The sequence below is a fragment of the Pundamilia nyererei genome, unplaced genomic scaffold, assembly GCF_000239375.1.
Source record: "Pundamilia nyererei isolate P.nyererei 1_Seehausen unplaced genomic scaffold, PunNye1.0 scaffold00004, whole genome shotgun sequence".
NCBI classification, from domain to species: domain Eukaryota; kingdom Metazoa; phylum Chordata; class Actinopteri; order Cichliformes; family Cichlidae; genus Pundamilia; species Pundamilia nyererei.
The window spans coordinates 27,605-41,690 of record NW_005187405.1 but is presented as its reverse complement, the minus strand read 5'-3'; the positions used below and the strand labels follow the sequence as shown (position 1 = coordinate 41,690).

At 44.0% G+C, this 14,086-nt stretch overlaps 1 protein-coding gene across 1 annotated transcript in view; it reads left to right on the top strand.

Annotated features, from left to right (window-relative positions):
• LOC102210278 (uncharacterized) overlaps positions 1 to 14,086 on the top strand; it is a 28,357-nt gene that overhangs the window by 10,178 nt on the left and 4,093 nt on the right. The window contains exons 17-47 of the mRNA XM_013911479.1: positions 41 to 199; positions 296 to 480; positions 590 to 772; positions 1,086 to 1,177; positions 1,426 to 1,595; positions 1,701 to 1,854; positions 1,948 to 2,024; positions 2,119 to 2,299; positions 2,381 to 2,536; positions 3,103 to 3,236; positions 3,360 to 3,518; positions 3,666 to 3,849; positions 4,008 to 4,219; positions 4,444 to 4,632; positions 4,877 to 5,019; positions 5,099 to 5,258; positions 5,357 to 5,440; positions 6,572 to 6,709; positions 6,901 to 7,017; positions 7,117 to 7,209; positions 7,351 to 7,565; positions 7,703 to 7,896; positions 7,985 to 8,239; positions 8,335 to 8,564; positions 8,715 to 8,879; positions 9,861 to 9,938; positions 11,958 to 12,326; positions 12,670 to 13,023; positions 13,175 to 13,510; positions 13,590 to 13,721; positions 13,808 to 13,960. Of these exons, the coding sequence (XP_013766933.1) occupies positions 41 to 199; positions 296 to 480; positions 590 to 772; positions 1,086 to 1,177; positions 1,426 to 1,595; positions 1,701 to 1,854; positions 1,948 to 2,024; positions 2,119 to 2,299; positions 2,381 to 2,536; positions 3,103 to 3,236; positions 3,360 to 3,518; positions 3,666 to 3,849; positions 4,008 to 4,219; positions 4,444 to 4,632; positions 4,877 to 5,019; positions 5,099 to 5,258; positions 5,357 to 5,440; positions 6,572 to 6,709; positions 6,901 to 7,017; positions 7,117 to 7,209; positions 7,351 to 7,565; positions 7,703 to 7,896; positions 7,985 to 8,239; positions 8,335 to 8,564; positions 8,715 to 8,879; positions 9,861 to 9,938; positions 11,958 to 12,326; positions 12,670 to 13,023; positions 13,175 to 13,510; positions 13,590 to 13,721; positions 13,808 to 13,960 (5,451 nt within the window). The remainder of the gene's footprint in view (positions 1 to 40; positions 200 to 295; positions 481 to 589; positions 773 to 1,085; positions 1,178 to 1,425; positions 1,596 to 1,700; positions 1,855 to 1,947; positions 2,025 to 2,118; positions 2,300 to 2,380; positions 2,537 to 3,102; positions 3,237 to 3,359; positions 3,519 to 3,665; positions 3,850 to 4,007; positions 4,220 to 4,443; positions 4,633 to 4,876; positions 5,020 to 5,098; positions 5,259 to 5,356; positions 5,441 to 6,571; positions 6,710 to 6,900; positions 7,018 to 7,116; positions 7,210 to 7,350; positions 7,566 to 7,702; positions 7,897 to 7,984; positions 8,240 to 8,334; positions 8,565 to 8,714; positions 8,880 to 9,860; positions 9,939 to 11,957; positions 12,327 to 12,669; positions 13,024 to 13,174; positions 13,511 to 13,589; positions 13,722 to 13,807; positions 13,961 to 14,086) is intronic.

Genomic DNA, 14,086 nt, shown 5'->3' with positions numbered 1-14,086 from the left:
TATCTTTGTTACTTTATGGAGTTTTGGGGTGTTTTTGCAGTTTTCTGGAAGAAAGAAAATGGATGCGAACATGCCCAACTGCTGGGTCGGTGTGAAGGTGTTTGGGAATGAGCTCAGCATGTTCACATGTGAAGATCTCTACAATCAAATCAACCAGGTGTCGCTGAGCATGGCTGGACTGGCTGTCAGACTGCTCAAGGTGGGACCCCTGTTGTCATGTGTTATTACAGTCTGTTATCGCCGACTCTTTACCTCCCGTTATCGCCCTGATTGTCTCTTCCACTCTAACCTTCAGGGTCACGAGGTGCAGCTGAACCACAGATCCATGTTGATGACAGAGGAGCTGGCTTTGCCATCTCTGTCTGGTTTACCCATCAAACTGGGCGTCAACATGACCTCTCTTCTTTCACTGCATCTGAAAGGCAGAGTCAATTACAGGGATTATTCCCATTTCTCCCTGAATGGATACATCAAACCCAAGTACTTAAACGTTACCAAATGTCACATGGGCTCATCTTTCTTCACGGTCTGGTTTTTTTGGTTGTTTGTTTTTTAGTGTGTCAGGTGAAACTTGTCTGTTTGTTCTCAGTGCCTATGTGAGTCTCTCGGCCAGGATGGGGGTTGACGGGGCTCTGGGTCAGGCTGCGGTGGAGTGGGTGGCTGAGCTGAGGAGCTCCACGAATCTGGACGGCAGCATCCAGCTGCAGGAGGGGCAAGATTTCAGGGTCACGCTTAATACACCCGAGGACTTAATGGACATCTTCTCTCTCAGGTACACATTAAAAAATTTCCCCTAATAAATCCCCTGTTTTAATGAACGTGTGTGTTTTTGTGTGTATTTACTTAATCAAAATCCTTGTTAAGCATTAGGAGACAGTTTAGAGAGGGTTGAAGTGTATCGTGTGTATGATGCACTGTAAAATCTGTCAGAATTACAGGATGGACTCAGGATTCCAGCTGATTAATGGCATTACCGTAAAAATTATTTAAAAAACATGAAATACAACTAAAAATTTGTTATAGTTGCTTTGTTAAGATTTAAAGACGGGATTGAGAATGAGTGATGATCTTTTTTTTGTTCTTAGCTCGAGAGTGTTTCAGCTCAGTGGAGACCACAGAGAGGAGATAAAGGGGCCAAAGAGTCGAGTACAGAAGACCACCTGCACACCGAAAACCTGTGAGTTCTACAAAAGCGGTGCACTTTTATACGTGTGTGTGTGTTTGTGCGTGTGTGTGTAGTTTAATTAAGGAAGTGCACTTCACTCTCCTTTGTTCACAAAATCACAATCATATATTATATGTTTATAAAATTAATCTAAAGTTGTCTGATTCAGTTCATTAACTGCCTTTCTCTGATTATTGTACGTCATAATATTTAGTAAGTAATAGTTATAGTATTATAAGTACATGTCTGGTTCCCTGCAGGGTCCAAGATGGTGGGTTGGCAGCTGTGCTCCAACACCTCTTACCCATCCCTTGCCACAGGTGTTGCTTTCCTCCCCTCTGGACCAGTGCACCTCTCCTTCAGACTGCTGAAGCTGGACAGAGGCCTCCATTACTATCTGCTTGAGGCTGCTTACTCAGTACATCATCAGGTGCCAGACAGCATTAAGATATGCATGTGAAGCCCTTCCACTGAGTTTATTTTATCTGAATAAAGCTGATTTTGTTATTTAGTCTCACAGTGGTTTGTGTTTCAGAGAGGGACCTGGCTTCCCAGGGAGGCCTCCATCCACCTCCTGCTAGCCACTCCTCAGTCCTCCATCCCGAGAGACATGTCTCTGGATCTGGCCTTCAGCCCTCGCAGACTGCTGCTGAAGATCATTCATCCTCTGAAAAGCATCCATATACATGGTTGGCCAGACGAACAAGCTAAGACCACACCCGGTGTTTGGATACATTTATGAAAATGTGTTTTGTCCTGTTTTTTTTGTGTTTTTGTTGCAGGTCAACTTGAGCAAGAGAGGAACACTAAGTCAGCAAAGCTGGAGCTCATGATTGATGGTGTTCATCATTACATCATGGTAAATATTGTTCTCAAGTTTTCAAAAATACATTCGATCAGTTTTATCTTAAATAATTTCCCAGTTCTAAAAACATGTATATCATCCACTGCAGGGTTTGATGGACACCCAGACCTTCCTGTCGGAGCAGAGGACTCGCTACCACCTTGAAGCCAAGATGGCCCCCGATCGACATCCCATGATCCTCTCTGCTAATATAACTCGTGGGCTGGGGGGCAAAACAAGCTTTTCTGCCACTGTGAAAAATGTCTTCAGAGAGCCTGCATCACTGTTGGGTACTTTTATAGTTGTCTCTAAAATCTCTGCTACAATAGACAGTAGACAGCAGAAAACATGCAAGTGATATGTGCTTTTAGTGGCCCTGGAACGCAGGCGGGATGGCAGCAGCAAGCAGTACTCTGTGGAGGCGGAGCTCCTCCTACCTGGTGTAGTCGGCAGCAAGACGCTCGGGGTGATGGAGCAGAGGGGCTCACTGTGGAGCTCTGTGCTCAGGCTCAAGTATGATTTGGGAGGTGAGGTTTCGTTTGCAGATGGTACAGGACACTTCAAACTGTTTATACCCCAAAACACACAGTCTTTTAAAAACAGGAATATCTACTTTCATCAAAAGTTAACAAATATCGCAGATACGCCGCTTTTTAAAGCTTTGTTTTTATACTGTTTAGATTGATTTGTAATGTGTTTGGTAGCATTCACGTGCCTGACGCTTTTTCTGCAAACACAATAGCCCAAACAGTTTTGAATGAATTGTGATCAAACTTTGTAGGTGTCCATTCAAATTTGGCTAACATCCACCCAAGCCTTCGACGTCAACTCAATGACTTATTGGTCAAAAATTGACAAAAAGCTTCTAACTTACAAACTATGATTCTTACAAGAGTAAGAAAATACCATATAAAGATTTAAAACGTCATGTCACATTTGACCTTTGACCTCTCCATCAAGGTCAATAGATTGATCTCAAGGTCAAAGTGATAATAATGCTATATAGAGCTATTTAAAAGCAGGAAGTAGTTCTTATCAATGCAATATGTCTGACAGGTCATCACTTTCCTATTTTATTTGGGCTTCCCTGCAGTTGATGCTCGCCACCTCCATCAGGAGTGCTACACATCTCAGAGAGTGAGGAGCGAGAGGGATGCAAACCTCACATACATCATGAGAGCCGATCATGAATTCTACTGCACCAGCACCGCTCCTATTAACCATAAGGTACCCGCAGACACATTTAATTTGAAGCCGCTCTGCTTCATGGATTACAAACAGCATAAGCTGGCGGCGCAAGTTATCTCCGGGTGATTGAAAGCATTCCGGTTGTTTGTGCGTCCTTCTCAGATCCACCTCAGGCATGAGGAAAGCTTGAGCCATGTTAAATCATCTTTGGATATTAGCTACGGCAAACACTGGGATGAGATAAACAACAAACACACGCTTCTCCTGAGCCAGTCTTTCAAAAACCAGTCCACAGAGAATCACACCCACTACACTCTGGAGGTAACCCGACCTGAATTCAGAGCTTCCCGTTCTCTCTGTTAGCCCGGGGGAGGCTTTTTATCCCAGATGACTTCCAAAGCAGCAGATTAATATTTTCTGTGGTCAGAATTAATACGGCTACCTTCCCTTTCCTTAATCTTATTCCAGTTCAATCTCCAGGCACCGGAGAAAAACATGAACTACAGGACTCAGCTGCTACACTCTCACCTGACACAGCAAGGCTCTGAGAGAAGCACTCATTTAAAAATCAATTACAACAATCTGATGCCGCTGGTGGCTGGATTACACTGGAAAAACCCTCCTAAAGATGCCCTGCACAAGATATGGGAGGGTAAAAACAACTCACAGCCATCTTACATTACAGCATGCTTAAGGTCCACTTTCTCTTTTCATATTCCTACGTTATATTTCTTTGATATACTAAATTATTTTTTAAAGTTTGCAGGAAGTTGACTATCAGGATTACTTATTTTTCTTATTATCGTTTAGGATCGTTTAATATGGACACACCATGGCTGTACATTTACACTGCACATAAGTTAAACCAGCTGCAGAGCCAAACGCTGCAGCTGACCTCTGAGCTGACAGCCAGCAAGTGGCTGACCATCCGTAACCTGGTCCTGGAGGGTTTTTACAGGGACAGGGGGAGAGAGAAGGAGGCCCGATTGGAGCTCTACACGTCAGCAATCACCTACATCCAAGTAAGGAGAGAATAAAGTGCTCTGCCTGAATATCACCATTTAGTTATTAATCAAATAAAAATAGATTTTTGAATTTGCGGCTTAAAAAAAGTGTTCAAGGCGACGCTTAAATAAAATCACTTCCACACTGGAGTGAAGTAATTATAAAGATAAAAAAGAAATATTGTGTGTTTATGAAAACTCCACCTTTAAAAACACACGCCTCTTCCTCTGCCCTGCCTCAGGCGGGGGGCTGGGGTTTGCTGGGTAAGCGGAGTGTGAAGGCCTCGTGCTCCTTGAGCTCGCTGTGGACTCCTCCCCTCCAAGGAGACATTTCTCTGGAGGCCTCTAAATTCAGCCACACCCTGCAAATGGCCTCCACCTATGGCAAGCAAAATGTAACCCTCGCTGCTGCCCTGACCGCTGCTGATAAGGTGGGTGGAGACGCTGGGCTGCTTTTGTGGTTTGGGCGTGTTAAATGTGTGTTTAATTATAGAATGAAGCCATCATATTGTGTTGATTGTAAAAGTCTGAGATCACAACAAGCATGAGAGATAACCCGTAACCGCCAACTGTATTTAAAAGGACAAAATCGCACATTTTGATAGCGTAGGGCCTGAAAAGGTTAAAGGTTGTGCTGTAGTAACAAATCTGCCCTTTCATTTGGATGTGATGAAGAATTTGAAAAAGAGGCAAGGGATTCTGAAGATGATCTACACAAATCCAAAGAGTCTACCCACTGAAGTGGAGCTCGAGGGAGTAGTAGAGGAGCTGAAGAACGACAAGAGGATGTATAAGAAAACTGCCATGCTCCAGCTCAGGTCTGTGCCGTAACTTACAGATATTTTGAGAAATGACCGCAAGAACATTGCTGACTTTAATAGTCTCCTTCTTGCACAGACAGCCCTTCCAGACCTTTCCTCCAACTCTCCTCCTCCGGGAGACTTTCACCGTCGACCTCCTCAATGGCCTCTACGTCCTAGAGTCCAAAGCTGGTTTCAGTGACAACAGAGAGGTCGTCCACACCCTGACCCTGGGCTACCGACCACCGAGCCCTTTTGTAAGTGCTGTGTAAGCTAATAATTCACCTGGGCATTTGAAAGAGTGAAGTGGGCTGTAAACAGTGATCCTCATCTTTAAATATGATCTCATATGTAGGTTTGTTCTGCACTCATCCACCCTTTCAGCGCCGACGCTATTCCATCAGACTCGGAAATCTGTGTGACCGTAACCAGCGACCAGGTAACCTGCCAACCTTTAAAGGAAAAAAACAAGATCTAACATAGAGGGTAATCAGCTGAACCCCAAGAGAAGGCCCATTGTCTGTGACTCCAATGGGTCCATCACTGCAAGCGCTCCACACTTTAGCATAATTGGTAAATCAAAATCTGAAACGATGAGTGAAAGATTATGTGACATTTTAATTTTTCTGTCATGTGACTGTAACTGGCAATGTGAAAGACTCATTGCCAGTTTTTGCAAACACTTGATTAAGATAACTTTAGAAAGAGAACAAGAGAGCATATTACTCCCATAGTAGCCTCTCTTCATTGGCTCCCTCTTAAATCCAGAAATTGGCTTAAAATCCTCTCCTCACATAAAAGGTCTCAAATAATCAGGCCCATCTTAAAGACCTCATAGTACCACGTAACCTCAACAGAACACTTTGTTCTCAGACTGTTGGCTGACTTGTTGTTCATAGGATATTTTAAAAGTATCCTAGCCCCTTTAGGCCCCTCTTCTATAGAGCCAGCTCTCAGTTTGGATTCGCGACACAGACGCTGTCTCTGCTTTTAAGATTAGGCTTAAAAGGTTCCTTTTTGATCTGCCTCTGAATCCTTGATTTGTTTTGCTGCAGACTGAGACTATTGAGCATTTCTTTTTTCACTCACTATGTTTTTAAATCCCTCTTTACGTTTAATTATTAGTTACTATTAATCTCTGGGTCTCTTCAATGATGTGTGTGTTGTTCTCGCTCTCTCAGCACTCTTTTTCCCCCCTCACCCTCAGTTGCCCCTCCCTGAGGTTTCTTACTGTTAAAAGGGAGTTTTTCCTTCCCACTCTCTCCCCATATGCTTGGTCATAAGGGGTCCTCTTATTATTGGGGTTTTCTTTCTAATACTGTAGTGTTTACCTCACAATATAAAACACCTTGAGGTAACTGTTATTGTGATTTGGCGCTGTATGAATAAACTGAACTGAACTGATTGTATTTGGTATTTTTTAACTTTATCCAGTATCTTTTGAAACACAAGTGCCTGAAATATATAAGTTTGGCAATTGTGCCAAGAATAGTGTAGATGGATAATAGTGGAACATACTGGCAACATTGACGTATTAGATGTTGTTTCGGTTTTGTGCACTCTTCTTCAGAACCAGAGAAATATACAAGGGAGGTTACGAGTTGGAAGCAAGGAGAGACTGACTTTCTCGGGGCAGCTTCAGCTGAACCCTACGCATTCAACTCACCAAGCAATAAAAGTTAAAGGCAACTTTTTCCATCAGCTCCAGGTAAGCGGGCTTCGCTCTATCCTCAGAAAAGTGTTTAGGTTAAAGAGCCGCGTTTATGTGCATGATGCACTGGATGGTGACCGCAGTCAGCAGTGCAGTAAATGATGTACGTCTGCTGCTGACAGTGAACGGTGTGGTTTACAGTAACGAGGCCAAAGTTATGACCGGTTAATCTGTTATTGCTTTTACAGCTGCAGCTCCCCTCCTCTGCTTTAATAGAGGGAGATGTACTTTGGACCCCAAAAAGCAACAATGACTTTGATTACCAGGCCAAAGGGAAACTAAGAATAGAGCGGCAAGAGTGCCAGGTGAGTAAAGCAAACACCTTGTGCATTTGATGAGCCGACATTTTTTAATTAATTTCTGGTTTCTAAGGCTTTTGTGTTTGTTTTTGAAATTCCTGTCAGCTTTCTGTGCAGCTGAATGGAACATCAGGCAGAGTTGGTCTGTATTCATCTCTTCGTCATCCCTTCAAGTCAAAGATTCCCAAAACATTAGAGGTGGGCTGATTTGCATTATTTTTCCTTTAGCGTTCTAAAAAAACACATGTTAAGATCTTGCAAAAAATCCAGGTTATGTGAAACATTTTCATTTTGGGGTATTAGTTCAGTCGATGTACTGTTTGACCTGTCAATATGAAGGCGTCTGCAGACATGTCCATGGTGACTGGCAAAGGGAGCAGCTCGGTGCATGTGAGGGCTGACGGGAAGGACAAGCTGAAGCTGAATGCGGACATGTCCCACTACATGCAGACGGGAGACAGAGCTGTAGGGCTGAGGCTGAACTTATCCCAGAGCCTGCTACCTACAGCCACGGATCTACATGTAAACATAGCAGGGAACGTGTCCTCAGACAGGTTTGTCTGTTATGTTATTTTAAAAAAGCCTTTAGTCTAGTCCTCAGTCACACAGTAACTAACTCTAAAAAAAACCTGCTTTCTCTTATGGACCTTTGACCTCTTTTCCATGATCATCTTCCTCCTGTCTCCTCCAGTGTCTTTCTACGTGGCTCCTTCACACAGGGAATGCAGGCTCTGCTGGCCCAGCTCAAGGGGTCTTTAAAACACTCACAGGGGATCCAGGTGGCTGTGACAGGGGACTTGAGGCACACGGTGACCAGCCTAGATTTCTTGCCTCCAGTCCTCGGGTTGGATGGAGCATTGGGGCAGTCTGACAGTTTAATCGAAGGTAGACCATAACTTGTGTCCTTTACTTTAAACTTGCCTTTGCCTGTAAAGCGTCACAAATGACGTATAATGCATGCGTGTTGTTGCAGGACAGCTGAGAGTTAGATTGATGGAGATAGTGTACAGCGTGGAGCTGCGACACCAGCGAGATCCCGGAGCAGCTTTGGAAGGAGACGATGAAGAAGGGATGATGGAAAAAAGGTTCCACAGGACCCACGACTGGCTGTGTGTTTGGTCCGGGGAGGAGCATTTGTGTGTGAATGCAAGCCGCCAGCAGGGGAATCAAGGGACAGGAGAGGTCTACACACGACTTTCTCACTCTTTCCATGTGCTGAGAGCCACAGGTGATCATTGCAATAGCCAAAGAATACATACGCAGCACTTTCTACACATGTATATATGTCCCTGTCTGTGAGTTTCCCTTGTCTTCTGAGTACAGGTGTACCTCCTAACAGTAGTCTTGAGGCTAAATGGGCCCAGGAAGGTGATGGATTATCAGTCCTGGGAGAGCTGCAGGTTGGACTTGAACATCTTAGAGCGGAGTTTCATGGAGGCAGGACAGACCACACCAACCCCCAGTGGGTATTCTCCTCTAGGCTGCAGCACCAAGTCGAAGCCCTGCTTAAAAGAGGCCTGACACCCTCCTTTGAGGCTAAAGCGCATTACCAGGTGCAGGACTGTCCTTTATTTTTTAATTCTTGCCAAGAGCATAAAGTAGTCGGGAAGCAATTGCATTAATAAGTTCTCTTTCTCAGGATATACGGTGTATAGCTGTAGGCTGCTTTCCTTTATTCTTATATTTATTTTTCTCTCTCTTAGTCAGAAACAGAAGGACTGGACACAGGTTTGGTCCTTTACATGGAAGATGTGAGAGTTGCTGACATCCTTTTAAAAGTTGGATCAATAAATACAACACCTATTTTGGTAGTGTCTCTATGGCAACAGATGATGCTGCTCCAAGGACTCGTACCCACTTCCTTACAGGTATATTTATTTAACACCGTTTACACATGTACACTCACAGAATCGGGCTATCACTGTAAAAGGAAAACTGTGATTACTTCTTTGTACCTACCCATGATCTTTAAATATGTGAGCATCCAAAAGGTCGATGATCTATGAATCTATATTCAGAGAAAGATTACAGATACAATCATTTAAATTAATCTCAAAATGGATAAATGCAAAAAGGACACAGATATGGATCTGTGATCTTCACTTACATTGTTAGTTCCCTAAGATAAACAGGACCAGCTATCTGTCCATTTTCTTAACAGCTTGTCCGTGTTAGAGTAATGAAGGTGTTGGGGTGGAGCACATGCCTGATGGGTCACCGGGCCATTACAGGTTACTATAAAGAGAGAGACAGTCACAGCTAAGCCAAGTTTAGACTCACTGATTAACCCGACATGCAAATCTCCCACTAAACGCTGCACCTCCGCTCGCTGTGTGACAACAGCACTTTTCCAGAAGCTTTTCAACCCATTAGTTCTTATTTGTTCCATGAATGAAAAAAGGTACAGTAAAACAAATCTTTGACGTGCCAGCAGACAGTTTTTGTTTCCACAGGAAAGAGCCAGACTGGCTGTCTGTAGCCCTTGTGCTGAGCTGCGCAGATGCTAGATGTATCTTTATGTGTGGAAGGATGAAAGATTGAAGGATTTTCTAGCCTCACTCTCAAAAACAAAGAGTGATTTTTTTTTTAAATCAAATGGCAAATATTGTTGTATAAAAGGCAAAAGTTTATTCTGTTACAACTAAGAGCACTCAGTGATCATTAGTGTCTTAAAAAACACAGAAATGCTGTTCAACACTAAACATATGTGTTCCATAACAAGGGCTCAGATTATTATGTTATGGCACTGCAATATTTTTATGTGGCTGGTCTAAAGTTCAGTGATTCCTCTTCCATCTCCTCCTTGAAACAAAAAACAAACTTTGCCAACGGGGGTTTTGTTTTCACAGATGAACTGCACAGGGGACGTCACCGCAGACAGGCTCTCCGCTCACTGCTATGGAAATGTGGCAGACAGCCCGGTGGAGGTACGAGCCTTTCGCTCCTATAGACCACACAACAGGCTCTGCTATGGCCTCTCGCTTGCTCACTTAAGGCTTAGTGCTCATGCTAAAGCCTGTTACAGTTCCAGTGGCCGAAAGGAGCTCAGAGCTAACCTTACTCATTCTTCTGTGCTCTTACTTACATATTTGGGGGTTCCCACCACATCTGGTGTTAGGTTCCTCCTCCGGCCTGGCCCTGAGAGGTGGGTCCTGGGGATGGGGATAGTGGTCAGTCCGTGGAGAGCAGATTTGAATGTGGGACTGAGGTTGGAGAGACCTGGGCAGTATTGCTGGCACGGGCTTCTTGAGTATGGAACCCACAGTGCTACTCAAAAGGCTACAGTGACAGGACGGATGAGCCTAGAAAGGTGGTGCCACATCTTGGGAGATGTTCGTGTAGTATGGGACTCTCTGAGATCCAGTCTAGTCGTGTCCCTTCGATGCACGGGGGTGGGGCGGCTGGTCTGGAGGCAGGTTAAAAGCATAGAGGGGGGTAGATCGCATAAAGCCTCTTTAACTGTGCATGCACAGGGAGGAAAAGATGGACTCAGAGGATCTCTGAGCCTTCAAAACCAGCATGACTTCCTCCAAGGCCTCTTGTCTGTATTCCTAAAGAACCATAAAGCTGAGCTGGGTTGGAGACTCCAGCACCAATGGGCCTACCTTGGAACAATCATCCCAAACAGATTGGACTGTCATGGCTCAGGTGAGCTTCTTGATACCTCCCTTGCTGGAAGCGCTCGAATCTCTGTCAACACCCGCTCTGCACAGATGAGGATCACTGCTGCCTGGGAGCCCTTCACCTCTTTCAGAGCTGTACTTCAGCAAAACCTGCTAGCTACTGCTCGTGTACCACAGGAGCTCACTGTTAGCATGGCGACCTCAGCAAGGCAAGCCCAGTTTGAGGTGGAAAGTGACGTGTGCTCCATGCTTCTCCTGACCAGTCAACACAGAGGGGGAACGAGCAGGAGGAGAGGGTGGATGCTTTTTGCCCGAGAGCGATGTGTCTTACTAAAGGTTAGAGAGGAAACAAGGAGCAGTTGAAGGAAACTTGTTTCCCACCTGAAGGAAAGCAAAAGAAACATCTTCACTTTGGAGATGACTCTTTGTTTTCCACTGCAGTGTGAGCTGCATTGAAAACACCAACAATGAATAAAAAAAGCTCAGTGGCTTCAATGAATGGTAACTTTCTAAGGACTGGTCACTCACAGGGCAACATAGAGCTTTAGCTGTGAAAGTTAAATCTACCCCCATAAAATATGTTGCAGATATTTATAGTCCTCTTGGGATCTATTTTTGATTTGATCAATTTAACCTTTCCTCTAATGCTACCATCAACTGAAAAATAAAATGTAAAATTAGAGAAAAGGTGTATCCATGGGTACAATCATAGAGCAGTATATCCTGTGTATCCATTTTAAAAAACTGAAATTCCTATAGAATATAGTAAATTTAAAAAAAGACTTTTCTGTCATTTAATTTTGTAATCATTACTTAATTACATTTGGTGTGTCATGAATAGCCACTGGGAAGGCCTTATCAGCAATGATACGGATGTAAAACTTATAAAAACACAGTTAAAAGTCTGAATATCTGCCTTCCTTCACATTTTCCAAAGCTGTCCAGTGTGGCAGGATTGGAGTATTTGCCAGGCCGATTCTGGCCCCTCCGTCTTATGTTTGACACCCGTGGTCTAATCCTCTAGATATGACGTCCACCCTTCAATTAAACTCTGAGAGGCTTGCTGTACTTACACTGGGCTAATGAAATCCAGCAGATATCTGCCTTTTAGCTGAAATATTAAACCACCTAATCAAAACTTTGATGCAGCAAAGTATTTGTTCTTCTCAGTTCTGTGTCCATTTGAATATATTTAGGCTACATTGTTGGACTGAGATTTTAGGACTTTGCATACACCTCCTTGTATAATTCACATTTTTTTGTTATTAAATATTTGAACTGAAGGATTTCTATAAATGTAATCTTTTATTCCCTCCTCTGTAGGCTCTCCTGCCTCCACAGACCTCATTCAACGTCTCCATCACTCAGTCTGGCTGTTCCACAGATCTCAGCACTGTCCTGCAGGCTGAAGGAGCACAGAAAGGCAGTCTAAACCTGTCTCTAACTTGTGATCCTCAGCTTAGTCTCCGGGCATCTGTACAGCACTCAATTGAGCCAATAAAGAAGCTGCAATTTCCTACCCACGGAGAGCTATACCTAAACGTCTCAACTGCCCTTCTGCCTGGTGTGGAGGTCGGCCTGGAGGTCGGACGTTGTTTCTTTAGGGGTAACGTAGGGAAAGTCAAGGCTTCACAGACAGAGACTGAGCAGACTTCTTACACTGTTAATGTGAGCAGCTTCTGTCCTCTGCAGGTGAGTAAATCTGTCAGTTGTGTTTAATACAGCTCGTGGAACCTAAACCAATATGTTGAAGTTGTTGAATCTCGCTGTCACCTTGTGGTGATACATACATGTTTCTTTCATCACAGTTAGAAGAACTGGAATTTCCTCTGTAACTCACTCATGTTTATGTTAATGTAGTCTCCTTTGAAATACAGTTTCCAGCCCATTAGAAGATCAAACGCGAGCTTGTCATAGCAGCAGAGCAGAACAACTCCACTGATACAGCTACAAGCTTGTAAAGCTATAAAAACATTTTGAAGGGTATTTGTCTCTCAGAAGTAATGATTATGCTCCACCTGTGTTTGTGCCTTAGGGAATGAAACTCCCTGTGTCCCTGGCTCTGCGGGGCTTCCTCAAGATTATTCCTTGCCAGCTGACTCTGTCCGCCTCTGTGAAGGCGGATAATCAGAACCTCTCTCTAGACATGAGCCAGTCCTGCAGGAGTCCAAACCTTTCTGGGGCCCTTACTCACTCCTTTCTCTGGCTGAGTGGTCAGGGTCTACCACAGATCATTTCTATAGATGCTAGTGCTCCTGAAGGCCCTGAACAGCCTGGAAGTCTCTTCATCAAAGTTGGGACGTGTCACATTAGAGCCACTCAAGTTGTGGAAACCAGAGGACGAACAGAGTGGCTACTGGCTCTGGAGTCTATGTGCCCTCTGTTACAGGTTGGATCTTTTGAATGATTAGTAAATCATTTTTGGATTTTGAAAGCTGCATGAATTGCTTGTTTTTGATTTTTCTATCAATACAGTCAAAGACATATTAGAGAAAAAAGGAGTTTGACTGTTGCTCACAATGATTTTTTATTCATTAAAGGCTAATATAAATGGGTCAGTACAGCAGGATCCTCGGGGTATCTGGACACTCATGCTGGGCACTGATATGGAGGGCAGAAGGGGTTTTCTGAGGCTTAATGCAAGGGCCTGGCCAGAGCTCAGTGTGGATGGTGAACTCAGCCATGACCTTCCTGCTCTCAGAGATGTGCCTAGAAACAGCAGACTGAGACTAAGCACCAGGTCAGGAAAACTACGATTTGACGCCGAAGCCCTCGTTCAGATGGAGGAGTGTGCCGTCACAGCCAGTGGAGCTGTGATGTCCCAGCTGGGCCTGCAGGGGTCGCTGATGTATCACAACAACTGTACAATGATTCAGGTACATACTGTACTTAATGATGTACATAGAAAAGTATTACTCATCAGATCTTTAATTACTTCCTGTTTGTTTTTTATAGGAGTTGGGCAGTCCAGACAGGATGCAGGCCTCTGGGTCTCTGGTTGTGTCTTCAACGTCTGCTGAATCCCAGCTCTCAATGGCGATCGACAACGCCAGGTTGCACACTTTAGTGTTGGTCAATAAAACCAAGGTGTGGGAATATGTCATAGAAATTCAGAAAGTCTCAGAAAGTTCATGGGACATAAAGATGTCTAATTACTTTTTCTTATGTTGAAGGACGAAAATGAAGCGACTCTTAATCTAAACCACTCTGTGCCCCTGTTGAAGAAGCTGGGTCTCCCGCTAAACGCTGCAGTGACAATGAATTCTGGGAGTCACAGGAATGGTTCACACTTTTACACATTCAACAGCAGTGCAGGAAATCAAATGGTGAGTCCAGAATGAACGCACAAAAACTGTTATTCAGGTGAAATCAAGGACAGCCGTAGTGGCTCAAAGCTGCCAAATACCCAACACACACACACACACACACACACACACACACACATATATATA